Source organism: Sinohyriopsis cumingii, chromosome 17 (assembly GCF_028554795.1).
Source record: "Sinohyriopsis cumingii isolate HCF-2022 chromosome 17, ASM2855479v2, whole genome shotgun sequence".
In the NCBI taxonomy this organism is placed as follows: domain Eukaryota; kingdom Metazoa; phylum Mollusca; class Bivalvia; order Unionida; family Unionidae; genus Sinohyriopsis; species Sinohyriopsis cumingii.
In genome coordinates this window covers 95,284,618-95,310,803 of record NC_142977.1, presented here as the reverse complement: position 1 = coordinate 95,310,803, position 26,186 = coordinate 95,284,618, and the positions used below count along the sequence as shown (strand labels likewise).

Here is a 26,186-nt window from a genome sequence, read left to right as displayed (position 1 = left end):
CAGTTTATAGTGATGTCTAGCACTCAGGAATCATGATGCAGACATGTAGCATCACATCCCACCCAGTCACATTATCCTAACACCAGTCCTAACCCTAACCTTTTAATGCTGAGTGCCTTGTGTGGCAGCTGCTAATACCATTTTTATGTCTCTGGTATGACTCGGCCGGGGGTCAAACCCACAACCTCCCACATCTGAGGCAGATGCTTTAACCACACTGGACACCGGAGTGGTCTCCTATGCCTTGTAAAGTATATGGAGATACTCCAGGAAACATATTATTCAATTCGATACTACAAATACTGTTATTTATCCAACCCCTTCTTTTACTACTAAAATATTTCAAGTGTTCTTGGAAAAATGAACCATGGAAGTAATACTATAATAATACCTTAGTACATTAGGAATACATGTACTACAATAGTACTATAAGAATAGGATAATAATACAATAGTACATTAAGAATATCATAATAATACAATAGTACTCTAGGAATAATACAATAATACAACAGTACATTAAGAATACTACAATAATACAATAGTACATTACGAATACTATACAGGGCTTCCATTAAATTGAAATTTTAATATGTCCAAAGGACCCCCACATTTGAATTTTATAGGGTCCTTACAAGATGTTAAAGGGTCCCACTTTATAGTTCTTTAACAAAACAGCATAATCCATATACTGGAGAACATAAAATGTAATTGGTTGAAAAAGGTGATATGATTACAACAAAAGCACAATGCGTTTAACCCCCTAAATACTTATCCATATTTGCAAACGGCATTTTTATGTATCCAAATTTACCAACGGCATTTTGACCAAGTCTGGACGTGAAAGCAACAAATGTTAGCAATATGTATTATCATAGGGTTTATCTTCTAATCTAATTTGAACCCTTAGTGCATCGTCCTTTTGAGATCACATGCACTATGCTTATTTGGCTACACTCAGAAATGTATACAATGCATAATTAATGAGCATGACCTCAACAGATGGTGTAGAAAATCCTTTGAGACCTCTGTTTCAAGAAACCTCAACCTTTTCTGCAAGCTGGAAATCGATTTGGTTAAGAATCTGTATAGTATCCTACGGGACACTTACGCTGGGGTTTTAATGCATAATTTTTAATTTTATTTATCAGGGATGCACTTTTATGTGTTATCAGAAACCCTGACTAAAAATACTAAAATAATATAATAGTAAATTAATACTTCAAAAAAAATTATAACCAATTTCAACATCCTACATCATGGAATACTTTGATCTTTTCAACTGTAAATTTATATCTGCCAACAAAGAAAACCAGCTGAGGTAAAACAGTTACAGTTCTACTTCAGTCTTTTCTGCATTATTTCATTTTTTCAAACATTCCTAAAAAATAAAATTACAGGCAAAAATTAAATGCATTCATTATGAAAAATGCCTTTGACTGGAGGCATGATTTTTGCCTCTAATTTTACAACAAAGTGGTGTGAAAATGGTATTGTGTACTGAAGACACTAAATGAAGTAGGTATTTATCTCAGGTTGTTTTCTTGCTTTAAAGGATCTGTCAATTTTTAAACACTTCAATAAATTGTTTCCATAAGCTGATATTTAAAAAATAAAGCAGAAATGCCTAAACTGATCCACATGATATCGACAGTACTGACCTTGTTTGATGACTTCCTCACATTTATCACAAGGGCCTGAGTGACAGGTGGCTTTACACTGGTGTTTCCCACAGTTCTGGGTTTTCTGACACATACTGCCACACTTCAACACTATACTCTGACCACACTTCACCTTTTGGCTACAAATTTGAGAACAAATTACTGACTCTGTTACATGTCTATAAATATCAGAACATGAGGAAGTTTTACGCTGTCAAAATGAACAAAACTCCAAAAACAGCCTCCAAGATTTTTAAAAAAATCTAATATGGTAGATACAACATAGCTTCTGAGATGAGTCAAAGTTGAAAATGGAGAATCTAACTGATGAAGGACTTAATTAGTTGACTGTAATTCATCAATCACAGTAAATATCTTAATATGGAATAAGCGCACTCTACATAAGTAATCTATGATATTTCCATGCAATCATAATAAAGGAATGTATGTACAAGGATTAAATTAATCTTCACTCTGGGAAATCGTTAATATCTACTGTGAACAATTCACCTAAACACAAAGTATATTTAAGGTTACATACACAGACATTTTCAAAAACTAGTTATTTTCTAATCATATAAAGATCTGGCTTAAAGACTTTCTCAGTATTTTGTAAATTAGAATCTGACTTACGTGGTTTTGCCACAGTCACATGACTTGGAGACCATGATACTGCAGGGAGGACATGGCCCAGGATGACATAAGCTACAAGAAATCAAATTGCAAATAAGCAGCTGAATACAATTACTTTTAGATAGTCATTTTTTATTATGGTGCCAGTTGGGATGGGACAAAATTTATATCTTTTTTTTTTATATACAACCACTAAAACTTGTCCCACAGACTGAAAAGTCTCCACAATATATGTCCCCCAGGCATGAAATGGAATGTGTGTATTCAATGTAGTTGAATATTACTGAATGAAATAACATTCAAAGTAATTGCAAAAAGTGTTTTCAAGTTTATCCAATTGTAATCTGTGATTTTCCTGTAATGGTCACAACTTGTCTTGTTTGTAACTTACTGAGATTATCCTATCTTTTTGACAATCACTATTTTACCATATCAGTTCTATGACATGACAGAAATTACATTGTCAGCACAAAGACTAAACTGTACATTTGTTTTTAATTAAGAATGGAGTGGGGTTGGATTAGAATCAATTAGAAAAGTCAGAAATTGGTCATTCAAAAAGAGTCATCATAAGAACAGACAATGTTACAATCATCACAGCATATTAATTAACAGTTACATTAATTTCAACATTAAATCCAAAGATAAAACCTTGCAAACATCTTCAATATCATAAAAGAAACAAAAACCCAAGTCAAACTTTCAATTTATTTTATTTGGGCAGTAATCAAGACACTAACTTATCTTGCCAAAAAACAAAAACTTTTGTTTCTTGTTTCGTGTCTGGGTTGTGATTTAAAGCTGCATCTGGTGGGAGAAGGGGCTTATTAGCTTTTTAGTGTGAAGGTAGGTCTTATTAAAAACAGCACACACTGCCATTATCCCTTTGAACTCTCTAATCCATCAAGTATTTGGGCTCTGTGACCCATATGCAACTTCAGGTGAGTTCTCCCATTGTTACAGCAGACAATGAGATCGTCATTCACCATAGTTCATTCACACTGACTGGTTTGCTGATGACACATAAACTATGCTTTGGCATGTCGAAGGAAAATCAAATAGTCTAGACAAACAAGCGATAATATGGAGGTATCCGAAGAAACATGATATGGTCATTAACATTAAGTAACAAGTCAATATTAATGAAATTCAAGGGCTTATAAAGCTGGCAATGCAAATTTAAGAGTATTTTATTATTATTTTTGTAGACTATCTAATTTTCAAGTTTTTTTTAAAATACAAGACACAATTCAAGGGTTTTTAAGACATATACAAACCAAGCGTGTGTGTGTTTGTGCTTAAGTGATTTGGATTTTTAACATAGCTTTAACAATTTTTCAGTCATATCACTATGATGTATGCAGTGTGACAGTTTATAGTGACGTCTAGCACTGAGGCATCATGCCGCGGACATGTAGCATGATGTCCCAACCAGTCACATTATCCTGACACCAGGCCGACCAGTCCTAACACTAACCTCTTAATGCTGAGCACCAAGCAAGGCAGCTGCTAGTACCATTTTTATAAGTCACAAACCATGCTGAATGCTCCCTGTAAAATGTGGTTCCTAATAAAGAAATGTTTAACAAGTAAAAACCAATCTTTCCTGGTAACATATGTTTTTTCAAGAATACTTACCAAATCGAAATGCTTTAGGAGAACTACTACTACCTCCCAATTCCAGACCTTCCAGATACTACTTGTAGCTAAAGGGAGCTAAAAGTTGTCTGTCGACATAATGTCGGTCAATCTGAGTTATCTCCCCTCAGGTATAAGACTTGGCAGCAGAGCCTAAGAATCTATCAGTTACTATTTGAGTGGAAGGCATGCTCTCTATGGATGTAACTGTGGAGAGGCCAGGAGGGTGTATTGTAATATGATTAAGAATTCTCAAAGAAACATTTTACTAGGATACATTGGTTTCTTCTTCAAATACGTTACCCAATCATAAAACCTTAGAAGACTAGGTAAGAGGTAGAGGGAGGTACATCCTTTTACTCCAGGGATACCATCTCCGATCCCCTAAGGTATTTGAGACAGCTTCTAGGTAACCCAACTGGAGCAGACTCCATCAGCTGAGGCACAGCTTCAAAAGGGAAAAATTTTCCCCTGCAAATCCAACGGAAGCTGTAAAGCTGAGTCTTAAGAAGCTGTCAATCAATCTTGAAGGGTGGCCTATTGAGCTGCTGATATAAATCCTACCAGACTGAACTGGGCCCTCTAGGATTATAGATCTTGGACATAATGGCTAGTGAATGTGGATGATGCTGGTTAGTGATGAGTTCTGGTCTGATGCTAGGTTGGTGGCAACTGCTCAAACCTCATGAGCTGAAGTGCGAAATAAGTTCAGTTAAATCAAGCCCTGCAAGGCAAAAATGCTGTTGTCCTTGCCCCAGTCACTGAAAACATGCAACTTACCCTCAAACACCTTTAAAGTGGAGGACCTTCAAGCTCATGTGATCCTCACCACAAACAAAGGCCTAAATGCCATTCTGTGCAAGGCTCTCCTTACAAGAACCAGATGTAAAGGAAAAGCCTGTCTGGGCAAAGATGACAAACCTGCAATCTGGCTTGTTTAGCAGTTTAGCATCAACACAATTTTTCTGTTGATATCTATTGCTAGAATGATTTTTTGTACCATCCACAAGGGGTTATCATTCTCTGTATCAGAACAAATGGAAGAAGGTTTAGCCCCCCCCCACTCATCCCAAATGACTGACCTAACCTATGCGGCCATCAGGAATATCTTATATCTGGACCCTTATCTTGTACTGGAGCACCAATGCAGGAAGTCTGAGACCAGAACAAAGAGGTGTTGCAATCTTTTCCCCACCCACATTTTTGGAGGCTGTTCACCTTCACCAAGTTGTCAGACATTACAAGGATTATCTTTCACAGAGTGAATTTTTAGGCATGAAATGCACTGTATATGGCCTTCAGTTTAAGAAATGTTACAGGTCCTCTCCTTTAGTCTTCAGTTGCTGCTGACCACAATAAACTGGAACAAAAGGTGGCATCCCTGCCATATGAACTTGTGCCCATACAGACAGAAATCTCTAATACAGGTTTCTCCAGAGGAATCCAGACACAAGCCATTTTCTGATCTGCCTCTGATGCAGGATATATCTTGGTCAAGATCATAACTCAATGATTTAGACATGATAGAAATGGGTACCACTGGGCCATAACTCAATGATTTAGACATGATAGAAATGGGTACCACTGGGCCATAACTCAATGATTTAGACATGATAGAAATGGGTACCACTGGGCCATAACTCAATGATTTAGACATGATAGAAATGGGTGCCACTGGGCCATAACTCAATGATTTAGACATGATAGAAATGGGTGCCACTGGGCCATAACTCATTGATTTAGACATGATAGAAATGGGTGCCACTGGGCCATAACTCATTGATTTAGACATGATAGAAATGGGTGCCACTGGGCCAGCAGTGCATGATGAGGAGGCCAAGGTAGGTCTGCTGAATGCTGATGTAAACTGTAGATGCAAAACCTCCTTCACAAAAATCAACTCTTTACTGGAGACTAAGTCTCTGAGTTTCATAACCCATGCAATATACATGGAAGGGAAGTGAACAAGGTTAAGGTGAGTCAAACATTCCATAACAAGATGGACAAAATGCTGGGACAGAGCTCAATCTGACTTCTAGTTCACCAAAAATCCCAGCCTGGTGAAAAGGGAGAGAATATTATTCAAGTCCTGCAAAAGAAATTAAACTTACCTTGTGTTTCTGATGAATGTTGTTTATACACACTACAGCTACTGTAGATCAAGCTAAGCCAAACAGGGTTAGGATGCAGTCAATAAGCACCAAGTGACACAATCTGAGACCAAATGGAAGTGCACAAAATTAGTATATTGTTTCTTGAAATGCAAACTGAAGACATGGATACAAAATTATGCATTGGTCTGATCAACACTATTCACAAATTCAAGCTTTTACTAAAAGCATTATCAACCATGATGTCTTGATTCTGAACTTTGTCTGGTTATATACTTCTTGGTCCAGCTCATATCTATAATTGTTCAGAGTATTCTATTCTCTTTAGGAACAAGAAAAAAGTCAGGAATAAAACCCAAGTGAGTTTCATTACTAAACTTTCTCCACTGCTGGCATGGTAAGTAAAGAGCAGATCTCCTTCTGTAGAATATTTGCCTTCTCTGAATAAATAGGAACCTTATTCAATGACGGGGATGACAACAGGTCAGGTCCATCTGAAACAAGTTGGATCAACCATTTGCTTTGTAGAACAGGTTAATCCACGCTGCCTAAAGTGAAAGTCAGGGCCAACAGGCAGATTGTCAGCAGGTGGATACAAGTGACTGGTGGTTGTTGGGAAACTTGGGGAAGGAGAAATTTGCCTATATATTCCATTTGATTGATTTTGAAATTTAGAATTCTTTTGCCACATTAACTTTGACTGGGCAAACACGATGCTGTTGAGTAGGATTTGGAATTCTTTCGTTTTGCGTATGACCATCCCACCATTGGGGCTGAGACTGAAATGAGCGAAAAACTGGAGATGGGGCAATTAGAGTTGGAGAGGCAGCTGCCTGCTTCTGCACATCTTCAATATGACCACCAAACTGTTGTGACAAGCCAAATAGTGCAATGTTCAGTGAATAATGTGACTTCAGCAAGGATAAGTAGCGAATGACATTTCATCTCACCACTGTCCATGAAGTGTTCTGCAGTCCTGTTAATCGCCTTTGCAATGTGATGAGTTAATTTCTAAGCGTGTTCATCACCCATTTGTTCAGCCAATCCAGAAAAATCTATAGATGCCAAATCAAGCATCAATGAAATGACAAATGTAATCTGCACAGGTCAGAGGTGGTGATCAACCCTGATAAACTGTGAAGTATGTGAAGTATTACTGTAACAGTAGATTTGCCAGTGTTCAGCCTCATTACAAGCAATATTTTCCCCCCCCCCTCCAAATTTGGGGATGCACAATAATTTAAAAGAACAAAATAAATAGTTGTATATTATATACTACTAGTTTTGTCACATTAACTTTCATGCTCACTCATTATCTATCAGCATTTAAATACCCATGTTTCTTTAATTAACTTTCTTTTCAAATTAAATTATGCAGTTGCATAAATTGTGTCTCCATTATTATTAATTCAATCTCAAAATAAATGAAATCTCCTTGCTGTAGGTATGACTTTAACCTCAACAATATGTTACACTAATGACTGACAAAGACTTTACATATTTGGATGAACATCCATCCACTAAAGAAATGTTGCAGGCTTTTTATAAATATTTTTCCCAATGAAAATGCATTCATGGAAGTGCACAAGGTCATAATTTGGGGAACTTAGGATAAATAATTGTGGGAAACCTGCAATCTTGTGCTCAATGTGCAACATTGAGACATGCCTTTTCATTACATGTAGGATGCATTCAGATCATATAATAAGCCCCTCTTTTCTCAAATCTACAAAATTATTTTTGGCAATCACACAACAACTTGGCCAGCCATCATTAGAGGTGATGCAAGAAAATTATAAATTATATTTACATAGTACACTTGTGTGGACAATCCCTGCCCCTGCTTTTGTTGCAGACTTCCCCACAGCAATGGGGAGTGTCCATCATATTCACATCAGGATCTCTTACTTTACCTGCAACAAAAATCAAAGAAAAATATTCTACTGCTTCTACACAGTATTTTTAAAAAAAATAAACGAGGTGATTTTTTTTTAATTTCAGGCTCTAAAAGTCTAATACAGTAGTTCAAGTTTAAAATGAGGTAAAATGAAGTCCCATGAACTTGTGGCCTGAGGTCAAAATTGCAGAGTTGATCTTGAGCATAAAAAGAGAACCATTTATTTTCAAAATAAAACACTTTAATGATGATCAATAAGTGTTATATAGATTGAATGACATATCCAACATCATTTAAATTATAAGTGTTATATAGATTGAATGACATGTCCAACATTATTTAAATTATAAGTGTTATCTAGATTGAGTGACATGCCCAACATTACTTAATGATGATCAATAAGTGTTATCTAGCTTGAGTGACATGTCCAATACTATTTAATGATCAATATGTATTATCTAGCTTGAGTGACATGTCCAATAATATTTAATGATCAATATGTATTATCTAGCTTGAGTGACATGTCCAATACTATCTAATGATCAATTAGTGTTATTTAGCTTGAGTGACATGTCCAATACTATTTAATGATCAATAAGTGTTATCTAGCTTGAGTGACATGTCCAATACTATCTAATGATCAATTAGTGTTATTTAGCTTGAGTGACATTTCCAACATTGTAGAATGATCATCAATAAGTATTATCTAACTTCAGTGATATGTCTAAGACTGTTTAATAATGATTGACATTATCTGAGTGAAATGTCCAACATTCTTAAATGATGATCAATATGCATTATCTAGTTTGAGTGTCATGTCCAACATTGTTTAATAATGACCAATAAGAATTATTTAGCTTGAGTGCCATGTCCAACATTGTTTAATAATGATCAACATGTATTATCTAGTTTGTATGACATGTCTAACATTATTTATTGATCATTAAGTGTTATTTGAGTGAAACATTCAAGACTGTGTATTGATAATCTAACTTGAGTGGCATGTCCAACATTATTTAATAATCAATAAGTGTTATTTAGCTTGAGTGACATGTCCAAGATTGTTTAATAATGACCAATAAGTATTATTTAGCTTGAATGACATGTCTAACATTGATTAATGATGATCATTATGTATTATCTAGCCGAATGTCCAAAACTGTTTCAGAGTCAAAACAATGATACGAAAACAAGAGAATCCATCTGTCCAATGACCTTTTGAAAACTGATTAAGTTCTGCATATACTCACATAGAAGTCAGATATAATGGCAAACTACATATATCCAGATCTGCCATTGCACAATGTGCCAACAGATCTGGGTTTATGTGGTTTGTCAGAATTTACAAGCAGAACAAACAACACAGACCCTTATCTGCTGGCAGATCAGGGTCAGTATGTTGTTTGCAGCTGTTCTATACTTACAGATGAGTATTCTCTAAAAGAAACACTAATGGTGACAAATGGTCCCTAGTTTGTAAATATGGATGAGATAAACTTGTGGATCACTATAAAATTCCATGAATAAAATGAAAAGCAAATTACAAACAACTGAAGCATTATATTCAATCAAAGTGTTAATAATATTCTCAATATTGTTTTATTTAGACAAGGTTTAAAATCAATAACTGAGACAATCTAAGAGAAACAGCCACTGACCATTAAAGCATGCCAATTTAAATTTGATTTTCAATCTTTAAGAAATAACACCAACAATAATAAGCAAACAAATCATATTGGATTGAGACAACCTGCTGCTCTAAGGCTTCACCTCTAATAAGGAACCATTTTTCAAAATTATTACGGTATTATGATATTATACATATAGCAAGTAAACAAAATATTTTCATTTGCAATGTTAATACTGTAATCATTGTAAGTCTTGGGACACAATTATTTTTAAAAGTAATTTGTTATGATCTATAAATGTTGGAACAGGAAAATGTAGCATTTTTTTTACAATAAGTTTTGGGTCACATTCAATATTTTTTTATACTAATCAATCAATATTATTTTATCCATCGTAACTTAATTTCTAAAATAAATTACTTTGTGGTTTTTAAGGGTCCATCATCATGAATTATTACAAGGAAAGGTTGTAAATTAATATAATCTGTTTGAAAAGTCAATAAATGTATTTAATTTTCCTCAGTTTTCTTATTATTTCTACTAATCTGAATGTATATAATTTGATTAGATGATGACAAGAATTTAGCATTAGCAGGTTGTTGAACTCATTTGTAACAGTAATCTATCCTTTTTTTTATCTGTTCTATACATTATTGTGTCTGAATTTTGTATCAATGCACTAGTAATTAAATTTTCATTTTGCCTTAAAGACGCAAATACCTAACTCATTAAAATGTGATCCCAGTATGACAACAAACAATAGTGTTTGGTCACATTAGTGAGCATATTTATATAATGGCATCATCACATTTACACTGACAATTTTAACTTATGATCAATGAAGTACATTGCTTGGATTCAAATTATAGGTACCACTAAACTTACATATATACAAAATACACACAGCTACAGTAATCGTGCCATTATAAACAGGAATATGAGGCAATTACAAATCAAAGTACTGGAATAGCCACTGGACAAATTTTCTTCTTTACCCAAGCCAGTTTTAGGGTCTAAATGATTAACTGAATAAGATATGTCAGAAAACCAATGATAAATCCATTATAAATAAAGAAGACACCAAAAGAACAAGTTGCCAATGAGTAGAAAATTATGATTTTGTTAAGTTTAACATTTTTTGTACTCAATGTTAAGACTGGAAGCTGTTTTAGTATAATGCTATATTCTTGTCATGAGAGCAGTAGCAATGCCAAAATTATAATACTTTACATGCTCATAGCATTCTTAAGTTTGGAATTTATACAGGAAACACTTCAAATTTTTTAATTTTTCCACAGTAAAGTAGCCATGGTTCATATAAAAAACTCAGAACCAAAGTTAAAGACCTTTCAAAGGCTTGTTAATATTTTTCAAGGACTTGCTCAAATTAATTTGCCAACTTCTAAAGTCAAATTCTGAAAACTTTTACTTTGTCTCAAGTCCATTTCCAAATTATAAAATAAAGTTTGTCTTGAAAAATAAACAACATACAATAATGGAACTGTCATCAAAAGTTACGTACATAATTAATATTTCAGATGCATGTGCACTTTGTCAGGTGATATATTTCTATCTTTCAAGTTATGTCAAATCTATACAGTTTATTTCTTCAACCATTCGTCCATATTCAATTTGGGGGCCCCGGGTGGCCGAGTGGTCTAAAGCGCTCTCTGTTACAGATCACTGCCATCTCACCTCTGTCTGCGTGGGTTCGAGTCCAGGATTCGGCAAATGTAGATATGTGAGAAAGCATGCCAGTAGCTTCTCGTGGGTCAGTGGTTCTTCCCGGGGTTTTCCCAGGTTCTTCCTCCACCATTAATACTGGCCGCCATGCATAGCCTATCATGTGCTGAAAAATGGCGTTAAACCCCACAACAACAACATATTCAATTTGTGTACCAAATTATTAAATTCCTGTTTCATTTATCTTTCCTAAGTTAGTTTAACTGAATGGTATATATTAGCTGCCCAATGTCATCTGTCTCCACAATGTTGCTGTCAGCTTGAACTGTGAATGCTTGTGAGGAATTATGTCCCAAATATGGGTCTTAAGTCACGAGCTGTATTGGGTTTGTAGATGACTCATTATTTTTCTCCAAGTCCATCTTCAAAAAAGTAAGTCATCAATGATTGTTGAGAAGATTCCAAAGTGTCATGGATTCATCCCATCTTAACTCTTTAATCTATACTATCGATACTATATGGGATTTGTGATCCATTTGCAACTGAACACACATTTCCACATCATTATAGCAGATGACTAAGGTGACATTCACCAAGTATCAGTTTTACTGATAGTGACACCTAAACCATGCTCTGGGAAGTAAAAATGTGTCACAATATGGCCATGAGACAAGGGATAATGATGAATACATCCAAATAAATATATGTGATAAAATGGACGATTAGAACAACCATTAATGCTTAGTGTTTGTCCAAAATAATTAAATAGGTAAAAATAAAAACAATTAATAATAGTAACTCAAATTCCAACCGCTCAGGTGGCTTAAGTAGTTAGAGAGTCTGCCTCTGATGTGGGAGGTCTCGAGTCTGAACCCTGGCTGAGCCATACCAAAGACTTGTAAAATTGGTACAAGCAGCTGCCTCGCAAGGTGCTCAGCATTAAGAGGTTAGTGTTAGGACTGGTCAGAGTTGTGTCAGGATAATGTGACTGGGTTAGACATAATGCTACACATCTGCAGCATGATGCCCCAGTGCTAGATATCACTATAAACTGCCATACTGCAGATATCACTGTGAGATGACTGAAATATTTTTAAAGCTACATTAAAAAATTCAAATATAAATAACTCAAATTCAAGGGCTTTTAAAGGACTGTCAATGCAGTCTTAAGAACTTTTCAAAGTTTTTCCCCCCATTCTTTTTAATTTTTCAAGGGTTTTTCAAGACAGAACACTGGATTCAAGAGTTTTTCAAGATCTATGCAGACCCTGAGTAGTCTAAAATTCAAATTCTTAAATTCTGAGTACAAGTTCAAATTTTGTATTAAAGTTGTTATTACAGGACCTGGTCATAATCAACTGTTGTTATACTGACAGGAAAATCATTTTCTACATACACACACATAAAGCCCCAAGACTGGGATGCTCCAATTGAAATTTAATCAAAAGCTGGTCAAAGACAATTCTTTTTGTATCTGTATAAGTAAAAGCCACACAGGACGTATCACTCGCATAAGGGCATTATGATTTCTGGCTAAATAGGATGTAAGTCTATTTTACTTACCACAAAAACATCTGTACTCATTAGGGAATTTGAAAGTGATGTTTTGACAGGCAGGGCATCTCCAGCTGGTATCAGAACCTGTTGGTGTAAGCAAACTCATCTCAATGCATTTTATACATAATACTGTAAGAATAACATCTAAGTATTTTTGAAAGAAATCTTTTTGCCCTTAAAGAAATCTTAAACATTTTAGTCCACATTTTCCTAAATGTAAATGGAGCAAAAATATGTGTATCCCTTTGGAAGACAATCAACACATTAAATTACTTCTGCTTAATAGATACAATACATCCATCATGAGAATGAACAGTCCTCTCTCAAAATCACACCCTTTGCTTTTTTTGATCTGAGAAACAAATACATCCACCATGAAAGCAAACAGTCCTCTCCCAAGATTACATCCACTGTTATACTGATCTACAGACCTTCTGCAAAAATATCTTTTCTCAGGGTAATTAATAATCCTTTCATTTTTTGAAAAACAAAACAACATATAAATACTTCCATATAACTAGGGTCCAACAAGAAACTGCACAGACTGCAAATTGCTGTTACATAATGTACCATCATATCTGGGTCTATGTAGCTTGCTACAGTAATCAGTAGAACAAGCAACAGACTCTGATCTGCCAGCCCATTATGCATTGGTAGCTTGGGGTCTATGCTGGTAGTATATATGGTACAGGTAGTAAAGGTGTTTCTATTACCTGCAGAATTAGTATTTTATAAGTCAGCGATATTACTCATTTCCCCAAAATATTCCCACAGTTATGTTTAGTTTTATCTCATACAAAGATATTCTCTCTGATCCTAAAGTTGTACCCTTTGGATTCAGAAACGAAATGTCTAAAATGACCAATCTTAAGGAAGTTACGACATCATGCACGCATACACAGATGGGCATTCTCACATAATCCTGACCTTTTTAGAGGCTTTAGATGGTAAAATGGTCTAAGATGCTTTTGTAAGAAAGATTGCCAATAGCTTCCCATGAGTCAGTGGTTCTTCCCTTGGTCTTCATGTGTTCTTTCTCCACCAAAACTACTAGCTACTATGTACCGCCTGTCATGTGCTGAAAGATGGCTTTAAAACTGAGCCAAAACCTCACATTTTTATATTCAAACAATGCAGGGATAATTAAGAGGATACCTTTATTCAATGCACGCTGATCAATATCATATATCTGTGGTTTCTTTATCAAGAGGCTTCAAACAAATTATTGTAAGCCAGAAGAAAGAAAGTGGTGCCTGCTGAATTGTAACTTGGTCACTAGCCATACCCTCCATTATGGTGGTGGACGAACGTGCCCATGCCTTGATGCAGCGAAGATGAAAACAATGATAGCAGTTGGTGCAGCTCCAGACAGCATTTCTGACTCGGACTGTCTCGCAACAAACCATACACTCATATGTTCCACAGCTCAGCTGCTCTATCAGAACACCTGAAATATGTAACGTAAATACACTGACACAGTAAAATAATTATTTTTAAATGGATGGTATATATACAGGAACATAACCTGTATACCACAACAGGAACCAGTAAGCTGGATCACTGGCATTTAGCAGCTTTTCATTTTTTTAAATTTATGTTTTGGGACCAAAGCTGAAACTTAAAAACATAAGCAGAAATCTTTTGAATGTGTAGACTGTATTTGTGCACATCATGGTTTGTTTAAAGCAATGGATAATTTTTATTAACACTTGCTCCATTAAGAACTCTGAAAGAATTTTTGTTTACTCCTTCAAAGCTTCTGTCAGAAAACAACAAACAAGCAGAGGTTTTTTTTATTATTTTTTCAGAAGGGGGCTTTTGGGCCAAAGAATTGTGAATTTAAGTGTGTATTGGAAAACAAATTTGTATATACTTTTAATTTATAAAAACAATCACAAAGAAAGTATTTTGCATGTGGAAACATTTCAACAGCCTTGGGAACTGTGATTTTGATTCCCTTGCTACACTCATTGTTGTAATTTAATATACAAATTGCAATGCATGTTGTTTAAAAAGATGATTCTGAATTATTTTTGCATGTGCTAAAGGATGCTTTAATAATTCATCGATTCTGGATATAAATTTTTGTAAATTCGCTTGTAAAACATACCTTTTCACCTGTCTCAAAAGAAACCATAAACAAAACGAAATCAAATATGATCTCATACAATGACAATGGTAATTATAAAAAAAATGAAATTATGAGAGAGAGAGAGAGAGAGAGAGAGAGAGAGAATGAAAGTTTATTCTCACACCCAACAGTTCTCAAGTGAATGGAGCTGTGACAAATTGTAACATGTTATCTGATCCCCGACATAATGTAGTCCTGCTGATCAATGGTGACTTATCAAATGATAAACCTTAATCATTAAATGGCACAGTTGTGAATAAAATCCACATCAGCTGAGTTTACCTTGATTTAAGTCCTTTGACACTTGTAGGAAACAAGATCACACACAAAATGACCATCCATCACACCTATGTCTGTCTGTCTGGATGTACATACACACGTATGTATGTATGTATGCATATATGTATGTGCTAATTCAGTGATTATGTGATATACATACTCCTCTGATTTTCATCATCCTTGTTAAACTTCTGCCTGCTGCTGAAGTTCTTGCCATTACTCCCTCGTTGACCTTGTAGCCTCCTTTTCCTTATTTCCCCTATGTACTTGTTCATATCACCCCCTTCCTCTTCACCTCCTCCTCCCCACTTATCATTATCTTGATCTAACTGCAACTTTGTAATGCTCTTTTCCTTCTGATTAGTGCCATCCTCTCTAATATGACCTCCAGCAACTCTGATATGCTCACTGTTTGAATTATCCTTGTGTAAATGACCAAGTCGTCTTTCATTAACAGAATATCTCCGTTCTTCCTGAACTTGATCCTGCCTAGATGAACCACTTCTGGATGAACCATATTGCCTTCTCTCCTGAATTTGAGCACTTTCATTTTTACTGTACCTGATATCTGCCGACCTTCTGTCTCGCTTGCTTTTACTAGAATCGGTATTTTCTGATTTATCAATCTGTCTTTGATGTGGTGCTTTGTTACTTTGGTGACTTTGTTGGTTCCACCTTTGACTGTGTGACTGTAGCTGTTCATTCTTTGAATAAAAACTATCAGGATCCTGAAATGTATGGCTACTGGACTGATTGAAATTCCTGCCACTACTGGATCTACTATTCTTTCCTCTGAAAGCTGCTGAGCGGGTAAATGTCCGGCTTGTTGAATTATTCTGTCCAGTCTGACCCTGCTCTCTACCTGAGAAATCAGAGTACCTGTCTGACTTCTCTTTTAAACCTGGGGAGATTTTTTCTTTTTCACCTTTGTCATCGCTTTGCGTGTAGAGTTGACTGTTCCTGTCATCTACAATTTCTTGTGGGGACAAATCCTCATGCCAGTCATTAGCACCTGGAACCTGTCCAGTTGGCCCTGCTTTGGACTGATCCCAAAAACCAGCTTCAGTATGCTTGTTTGTTCTATAATCTCCCCTAATGGGTCTTTCTGGGTTGTAGTAATGCTTCCCTCTGCTTCTACCAGTGTTGTATCTGCCACGCGGACTGCGGTTTCTTTGTGAGTGTGCATAATCTTGTAAGTATGACATGTCTGGTATCTGTGGTTGATTAAAGTGCATTGGGTACTGGAATGCTGGTGGAGGTTGGTAGGGGGGATAATGTTGCTGTGGATCTAAATAGTGTAAGTATTGATCTGCATGCAGTGGCCGAGAGGGTGAACCATCAAAAGCTTGAATGCTCTGATACTCATCTGTTTCTTGCATTTTCCTCTCTTAAACCTACAATGAAAAAGATGACCTAATTATATTACATTTGATCAAATTCCATTGCATCACTTTTATATCTCTTATTCAAGCCACAGTGATAACTTCAAAAAATATCAGACCTATCCCTCACCTGATATTTGCCCAGTGACCAAATTCAAGCGCACTTGGCCAGGAGATCTTGGTCAGAAGGATACTTTCTCTTGAAATTTCTTCCAATAACTGTTGATTGTGTATATAATGAAAATGATTTAAGATTACTCTAGGTTTGTTTTTTTTATCTTCATCCAAATTCAATCACACATGTGCATAATATTTCCAGTATTAAAAGGCCTCCATGCCAGTCACTTTCTGTCAAATTTGGTCAAATTCTGTTTGGAAGTTATTATAAGAAGTTATTAAAGGCTTTATAGTTTTCAGTTGTTGTTGTTGTTGTAGGGTTTAACGCCATTTTTCAGCACACGATAGGCTATACATGGCAGCCAGTATTAATGGTGGAGGAAGAACCCGGGAAAACCCCAGAAAGAACCACTGACACATGAGAAGCTACTGGCAAGCTTTCTCACATACCCACAATGGCTGAATCCGAGACTTGAATCCACGTAGACAGAGGTGAGATGGCAGCGATCCGTAACAGAAAGCGCTTTAGACCACTCGGCCACTCAGGACCCCTATAGTTTCAGTAAGAGTTGTCATATTAAACGGCAGATATGATATGCATAATTTGTACACAAAATAAAATCCCATAATGCCATAATCCTTACTGTCAAAAACAGTTAAACTCTTTTGGATGCTTGGTCAGAAAACAATGTTTCAAGAAGTAAAGGTGGCTATATCCCTGGTGAATTAAAATAATTCATAAAAAGTATAAAAAGCTCTTAATACTATAATGCTTTCTGTTAAATTCTGATAAATCAGCATTTTCGAGAAGTTATTTAAAGTGTCTTTTTCAAACTTTAGTAATGGTGGCCTTAATTTATATCAGCCTGGTGTGATTTGCAAAACTCTGCATGCCTTTTATGCCAGGATGCTTCTGTTAAAATCTCATCAAATTCGGTTGAGCAATCAAGTTGTTTCAAGTCTATTTTTAGTAACAGTGGCTTCTTCCTATAATTGTTGATTGCAGATTGTTCTATTTTTAATAATGGAAGCCTATTTTATGGTGGATGGGCTTCATTTATACAAAAAAGCCCCCACCACCCCCGTTTCTCTGTCCCAGTGGTGTCATACTTGACATGATGGGCCATTCATGCCCCTGAATGCTTGAATCTACCTATCTTCATTTCATGTTCTAATATATATTACAGTAAGTTATCATTAATAACTTTGACATGAGTGTACGCTCTATAACCATTTGAATGCATACATTAGGCTAAGTGATTGAATTATCAGCCAATCAAAATAATTCAAAACAAAACATACATCAGGCATGATTAATTAACAGTGTTTTGATTGACTGATATATTGTGTTAACGCAACCCTGATACTCGCTAGCAGATCACTATTTGATTTCAATCCAGTGAGTCTGTGAAAGTAAATATTCACACAAATGCAAAGGGATGAAATGTAAGGCTGAGGTAACTATTCCTCCAAAAAGACACACACTAGGATGATGCAGCAAAAAATTCTTGATTCATCGACTATAAAGGAAAGATATTTTGCAGTTCTTGCAAACACTATTGCAAACTGGCACAGGTTGGAAATTCAGCTGGAATATTTGTCAATGGATCTTACAAATTCAGGATTTCAAAACGACTCACGATTCTTGTGGACCTGATAAGGCCTGTGCAGCACAGTATATGCATGACATTAACCAGCATGGGCAGAAAATTCATTATGAGTTGCTAACACTCCAAAAGACCATTTTAAAACTAAACAAATGTTAAATGAAAAATGAAATGACAATTATCTTTAACACAGCCCAATAAATAAAAGTATGGTGGCCATATGGTTTTATACTGGACCATCACACTTTCCACTGGTCTGTCTCCTTGGTCACTTTTACATCTGTGCATGGGAATGTCCAGTATTCTTGAGTTCTGACAGTGGCCACCCAATACTGAGTATATAATACTGTACATGTATTTCATGGAAGATTGTGCTATTTTCAATGTCAAATGAATTATGGATTGTGGTATTTTCATGGTGGATTGTGGTAAAGCATGATGCCAATACTATACGGTCTAAAAACCATGAAAATATTATAAACAGTGGGTTTTAAACCGGATCCTACTAAATACTGCTATGCCTGACAAAGCAATGAAAAACCTGACAAAGCCCAACTAAGCCATGGAAAGTCAAATAAAAAATGTGTATTTATATTGTTAATTATATTGATGAATAAATTAACCAAGCCAAAAGACTAGTTTTCAACATATTTATACAGAATTAAATGACCGAAAATTGGGCAACAGAGTACAAATTCGAACTTGAATAATGACAAAGTAATAACAAAGTCTGGCAAAATCATATGCAAACTGTTTATTTACTTTATAAATTGTTCATCGAACCTATTATCATAAGAAAATACAATTTTTTCAAAATATAATAATCACACAAAGCCAGACAAACTCGTACAAAGCCTAACAAATCCTGACAGTCATAAAAGTCATATTAGACAAGTGTATTTGTACTGACAAATAAATTAACCAAACTGAAGGATTAGGTTTCAACATAATTATGCCAAATTAAATAACCAATAAAATTTGGTGGCAAAATTTGAATTCGAATAATAAGAAAATCGTATGCAAAATGTTTATTATTTGATAAACTGTTCATCTGAATGATTAACGAAAGAAAATGCAATATTTCAATATGTCCTAATTATACGATGCCTGAGAAAGTCATACAAAGCTCAACAAAGCCACACAAAGCTTGAGAGAGTCGTGCAAAGTCATATTAGAAAAATGACAAATAAATTAACCAAACAGAAGGACTAGTTTTCAACATAATTATAAATAATGATAAAGTCCTGATAAAGTCTGAGAAAAAAATATTTGAAATGTTTGTTATTTTATAAACTGTTCATCTGACTGATTATCGAAACATAGGTTGACAAACTCAACAAACCTTTAATGTTTTATTAAAAACGGCATACAAAGCCTGGCAAAATCAAACAAAGTGATAACAAAACTGTGTACTATTTTTGAATGGTGTTTTTGTCGCAAAAATTACAAAATAAAAATGTTGGATTTATTATGCACACCGTAATGAATGACTGGGAATTGGGAGACAAATTCCAAATTCACTGCATCTAGTAAAAGGCAAACAGAGCCTGACAAAGTCTTAACTGGAATGTTTACTATTTTAAAATCTATGTATACGATAAACTATCAACATAAATGGTTATTTTTCACATAGGCACAAAATGTCATAAAATAGCATAATAAAAATGTGTTACTTGAGTTAAAGGTAGCACGGTCCTACTCACTACTTGTGATTGTAACAGGTGATGATGCATGTTAATGGAATACAATAACACCACAATACCATATGCCGTACATTTTTATCTCAACAGTAAATAATTTCCGGTATTGTAAGTTTAAAAATGTTTCTATCGTTGTACTGAGTTAAAAAGATAATTAAAAAAATAATCATAGACAAAGCAAACATTTTCTAATCCTGTTATATTTATAGATATAAATTTTGCATCAACACTATACATTTTTGAATATTGTAAGTAACTTAACGTAATTAAATATTTTTATAAACTGACACAAGGATGTTTCACTGTCAAATAAAAGGAGAAAGAGTAGAATTAATAAATAAGAAAATTCAACCTCCATTTGGTAAGATATTTGTATAAACTTACTTTAACCATAATTAAATATTTTTAGAATTGAACAATATTGTACAAATAATGATAAGAAGAAAATGTTTGAGAAAATGCATGATTTAATATTTAACGTAATTCACAATAGTTATAATATGTCTATGGGCATCTTTGCTGTGTTACCAATTTATGATAAGTGAGTTTCTGTCATGTCGATACGGACAAACACTGTTTGATAATCAACATATTAATAATTATAATAACTGTATTTGGACTGTACATCGAGCTTTCATAGTTGTACGCTCCATTGTCAGCTGTACGAATGCACACATGACACTCATAAGGGTATTGTCCAGAAATAGCTTTTAAATCATCAGATGTCAACCCATCACACTTTGCATGCGTCAAACACTTGCACTTATCACAAATAAAGAAACCAACAGCACAATTAAGTCAACATACAGCACAAGGCTAGTTCATAGGTGTCAGCACCTTGAGATGAAAACCTGTACGCCAGACCAATAAAAACCTTACAAAGACCAAAAAAACTTACATGAAAAATGTATTCATATATTATATAAGATCAACAGTTTTAAAACAACAAATGCTATACACAAAGTATTTTTACATATATTTACATAATTTTTTAAATTCTGAAACTTTATTTCATTCTTTTTACTTATAACACTATCATCTTCCTGCTTTGGCTAAGCAAAGAAGCTTTTGATGGATGCTACCTTCTTCATTTAAAAATTTCTTTCACACAGTTTTGACCTGAAGTGTTCCTCCATGTCATATATGCCTGATGCCACCACTTTCATGTCTATGCCGCATATTTTACAAAAAGCATGTGAAGATCCAAACTTGGATACATCTACAATACCAGGGAAGACTTTAATCCAATTAGCCTGAAACTTGCCATTTCCTTGGTCAGTGTCTTCAAGCTTCCATTTCTTTGAGTTTGGCTCAGACATTGAACTAGATGAAAGAAATAACAATACAATTTTTTTTATAAATTTGACATGTGATACAGAAAGATCTCCCAATTACAAATTTGTTATGAATTTATATTTTTTCCCATAAACCCAAAGATATTACGCCAGGAGCTATTAAAAAATTGAAATCTAAAAATTAAACTGTTGATTTCTATTAAAACTGCATATCTGGTGCTGTTGTTGTTGTCGCCATAGGATTTAACGCAATTTTTCAGCACATGATAGGCTATACATGGCGGCCAGTATTAATGGCGGAGGAAGAACCAGGGAAAACCCCCGGAAAGAACCACCGATCCACGAGAAGCTACTGGCAAGCTTTCTCACATACCCACATTGGCTGAATCCGAGACTCGAACCCACGCAGACAGAGAGAGGTGAGATGGTAGTAATCCATAACGGAAAGCGCTTTAGACCACTCGGGGCCCCCATATCTGGTGCTTGAAAAGTTATTAATTTTCTATATGTTGTACTGATTTTGGTAAAACGTGTTGTGTGATGTGATGTGATTTGGATTTTTAACGTAGCTTTAACAATTTTTCAGTCATATCGCTATGATGTCTGCAGTGTGGCAGTTTATAGTGATGTCTAGCACTGAGGCATCATGCCACAGACATATAGCATGATGTCCCACCCAGTCACATTATCCTGACACCAGGCCAACCAGTCCTAACACTAACCACTTAATGCTGAGCGAAATGCGAGGCAGCTGTTAGTACCATTTTTGTAAGTCTTTGGTATGACTCGGCCGGGGATCGAATCCCACAACCTCCCACTTCTGAGGTGGTTGCTCTAACCACTAGGCCACCGGAGCAGTGATTTTGGTCAAAAACTTGATATAAATTGACAATGGCACATATTTTCAAGCCACGAGAATGATGTCCCTCAGTATCTGTACTACTTCTGTCATTATGGCAATACAACTTCCTGTTTGCATTATGTATAAGACAAACTTAATTAAAAACTACAACAGCATGATAAAATGCCAGTGCTAAACTCAGCAAACTATTTATTTTTAATTAGTATATTGTTAAAGATTTTAATAAATCAACTTTATCGCCACAGAGAAAAACTGAATTATGGTTACACCAACCACAGGGGCTTGTATCATTGCTTACAATTTACCTGGCATACATGTACTATATAATAACTATAATAATAATAGTTATTATATAGTACATGTATGACGTAAATTGTAAGCAAAGATATGACACCAACATGACTGCCACACTATGTTAAATATGAAAATTGACGTAAACTTCATGCATTTGATAGTAATAAGTATAAATAATAAAATAATAATGTGTAAAATAAGAAAACATACTTACTACACAGGTAGGTAGTCAATATTACAAATCCAAGTGAGCGTCAAATTTCAGAGTGATAAACGACAAGATCTTCATACACAGGAGTTGAACCATGAAATGAAACTCATTTCATTATCAAAGGAAAACCACAGTTTTGAGTATTATTTAATTGTTGTTTTTTTTCGGGCCACCCTGATCTCGTTGAATTCTCATTTAAAAATGTATGTCTAGTGTCCCGGATGCATAAAAAAGGGGGAAAAAAGTTAAATAAACCGTACAAAACGGTTGTATGGCCATACACTGACAAAAATGGAAATAACCGTACAAATTACATGGAACCATACAAGTTGACACCTACACCAGTTCATTTTTGACTTTTTCCAGTAGAAGCACTAGATATTTTGGAATTTAAACTTAAATAAGATGTTTGTTAAAATAAATATAAACAAGAAATATAATTTAGAGAGATGTAAAATATATCTGATGAAGTTAATACCGAGTAACTGTATTTTTATTGATACACCTATATTTACGTGTCCCCTAATATAAATAGGCATCATTTGGCATTTTTCATACTTTTAATTGTTAAGCTATTCAAAGATATACAGGTGTTACATTTTGCGGGTTTACTTTTCAAGTTAGAAATGATAACTACTTTCTGTAATGATTTGGAAGATTTTGTCTGCCATTTTATGCCTGTGTGAAAAATAGCAATTTCTGTCGATAATCTATGGAATATATATATATATATATATATATATATATATATATATATATATATATATATATAATTATTAAAGAAAACGTTTTGGTTATGATTTTGTCAGGATTTGCATGCCTTTGTTATGCTTTGTCAAACACTGATACACTTGCTGAGTTTGTCAACATGTTTGATAACTCAATAAGGTGTACCTAAAGATATGGCATTTTATTTCCATAGTTCATCCAATTAACTCATACAAATACAGAACATTTGAAATATGATTTTGTCTGACACTGTTATTATCCAAACTAATGAATCTTGCAATTCGCAGTCTATTAATGGGGTACGCGTATAACCGTAGTCTTTCGGTTTTCTTGATTTAGTCATCAATCTGATATTGCAACATAAATACACTAATATGACTTTTCTGGCTTTGTGTACCTGTTATGTTGTGTCAAAGATAGACAAAAGTAGAGATAAAAATTGATAACCTGTTATAACATATATTAGAATATTGCATTTTCTGTCCATAATCAGTCAAAAGAACAATTTATAATAACAAACATTTCAAATATGATTATGTCAAGACTTTATCAATACTAAATCATTGTTCGAATTTGAACTTTTGTGGCCTAGTTTTGGGTTATTATTTTGGCATAATTATGTTGAAAACTAGTCTTCCAGTTTGGTTAATGTATTCATCGATGTAATTAAAATATAAATACACATTTTTAATTTGACTTTGCATGGCTTTGTGAAGATTTGTGTGACTTTGTCATGCTTTGTTGGACTTTGTCAGGCTTAGCAGTATTTTGTTTCAAACCCTCTGATTCATACATGACAACTGTCTTATTATATTTGCATCAAAAAGATCCTGTATAAAATGGATCTTAAGCCCAATTAAGTATCCAGTACTATAATGTAAGACATTGTATGTTATATATGTTTTGGTGCTACTAATTACTATTAAGTATCAAGTTCTAGTCTGGTACATGTGATTCTACGTGATGTGATGTGATTTGGATTTTTAACATAGCTTCAATAAATTTTCAGTCATATCGCTACGATGTCTGCAGTGTGGCAGTTTATAGTAATGTCTAGCACTGGGGCATCATGCTGCCAACATGTAGCATGATGTCCCACCCAGTTATATTATCCTGACACCAGGCCAACCAATCCTAACACTAACCTCTTAATGCTGAACGCCAAACGAGGAAGCTGTTAGTACCATTTTTGTAAGTCTTTGGTATGACTCGGCCGGGGATCGAACCCACGACCTCGATTCTATGTGAAATATAGCAATAATATTATCATACCGTTATGTTGACATGTAGCATAAAAATTTGAAAATTGCATAAGGTAGCATTAAACTGGTTTGGGTCTAAGTCCTCCACAGAATTCCCTCAACATTTCAACATGTACACTCCCCGCTCCCATTTTACATGGATGTTTCCAAGTTCGCCACAAGTCATGTCAGAAAGAAAAACAAAAGGCGGAGAGCTTTTTGGTCCAGATTTCTGAGACACCGCAAAGAAAGAAACTGACTACATGTTTTTGTTTTAAAAAACTGAATATACCCCACTCCAAAACATGGCAGCTCTACTAAACCTTACCAGCATGAAGTTAATATTGCACAAGAGGACGAAAGTCGGTCCAAGTTTTGACGTTCAGGCAATTAAAACCTTCCATTCCACTCATTAAAATCGGAATGAGATCGAATCTTTACGCCAATTGTCGGATTTAGGTAGCAAAGAAATGGAGGTATTCCGATTACCTCACCTTGATCACTCAGCACCTTATTTTTTTTGTTGCGAAATTCTGATTATCTGTGAACAGCAATCCCTCAAATGACACAATACTGGGTACCAAAGATTACTAAAACAACTATTGAATTAAATCAGACCTGACTGTCTTGGAGCGAATTGTACTGGGATGCTGCCCAAATATGTTATTAAATGTTCTCTCTTACTAGTGCATGTGCTAGCCCTAACAACTTTTAGAGTTGACTTCCAATCGGAACATGGCTCAGGGTGTTCCGATTAGTTGATCTTGGAACCAATCGGAAAGTCCTGAGCCTTTCCATCGCATGTTAGGGCAAACAATATAAGTTCCGGTTATTTAGGTGGCGCTCACCAGATAATATGTACTTTTGAGAGAGTGACATATGTAAGGTGAAGTAGTTCGCATTTAAAACATGCACAGTGGAGAGAATGTTTCCATACCTCTATGCTACATTAATGTAATGTGGATGATATTTCTTTTGGATATTGTACTTTTGGAAATTTTACATGATTTAAGCACACTGCTAACTAAAATGACTGCTCCCTTGTGTTAAAAAATCAGTCTGAATTAGTCTAAAGTACACTATACATAGTAGCTATTAAAATAGGGAAAATGAATTTTGCCAGACTAGACAATACCAGCTTCTGAAAGTGCAATGAATGAATTACCAAATATATAAAATGTAAAAAAAGTTATCGGCTCTTTTTTATACAATTTACCTCTGACGTTCAGGAAGTGAAAATGACCAAGTAGAGCTAGCACTTTTTTGAAAGATGCACATTTGAAGTAAGGCCAAGCTGTATACTCTATAACCCATAGTACACCCATCAATCATACACCAAAATAAAGGGAATTAAAGGTTCTTTGCATTATATCTAAGATATACAAGGTCTTTTTTAAATAGCCAGTATAACCAGTGAGGAAAGCCGGGGACATTCTTTTTCTTTAAAATCCTATGCAAAATGCGAAACTGTATAGCGCCACCTTAGCTGGTGCCCTATAGTTTCGCATTTTCCATAGATTTTACAAGAGAT

The 26,186-nt window shown here is 34.9% G+C and overlaps 1 protein-coding gene across 2 annotated transcripts in view; it reads right to left on the bottom strand.

The window, feature by feature from the left end:
- The window catches only part of LOC149779472 (transcriptional repressor NF-X1-like), a 90,456-nt gene extending 65,062 nt beyond the window's left edge, over nucleotides 1–25,394 (bottom strand). The window contains exons 1-7 of one of the 2 annotated variants that reach the window (XM_089940161.1): nucleotides 25,274–25,394; nucleotides 15,378–16,611; nucleotides 14,093–14,254; nucleotides 12,814–12,891; nucleotides 7,853–7,955; nucleotides 2,294–2,365; nucleotides 1,661–1,800 (exon numbers count right to left, since the gene is read on the bottom strand). In XM_089940161.1, the coding sequence (XP_089796287.1) occupies nucleotides 1,661–1,800; nucleotides 2,294–2,365; nucleotides 7,853–7,955; nucleotides 12,814–12,891; nucleotides 14,093–14,254; nucleotides 15,378–16,596 (1,774 nt within the window). In that variant the 5' untranslated portion in view covers nucleotides 16,597–16,611; nucleotides 25,274–25,394. Of the gene's footprint in view, nucleotides 1–1,660; nucleotides 1,801–2,293; nucleotides 2,366–7,852; nucleotides 7,956–12,813; nucleotides 12,892–14,092; nucleotides 14,255–15,377; nucleotides 16,612–24,983; nucleotides 25,121–25,273 lie in introns of those variants that run through there. The other variant, XM_089940160.1, reaches the window with a different exon arrangement.
- Between the last annotated feature and the right edge of the window lie 792 nt (nucleotides 25,395–26,186).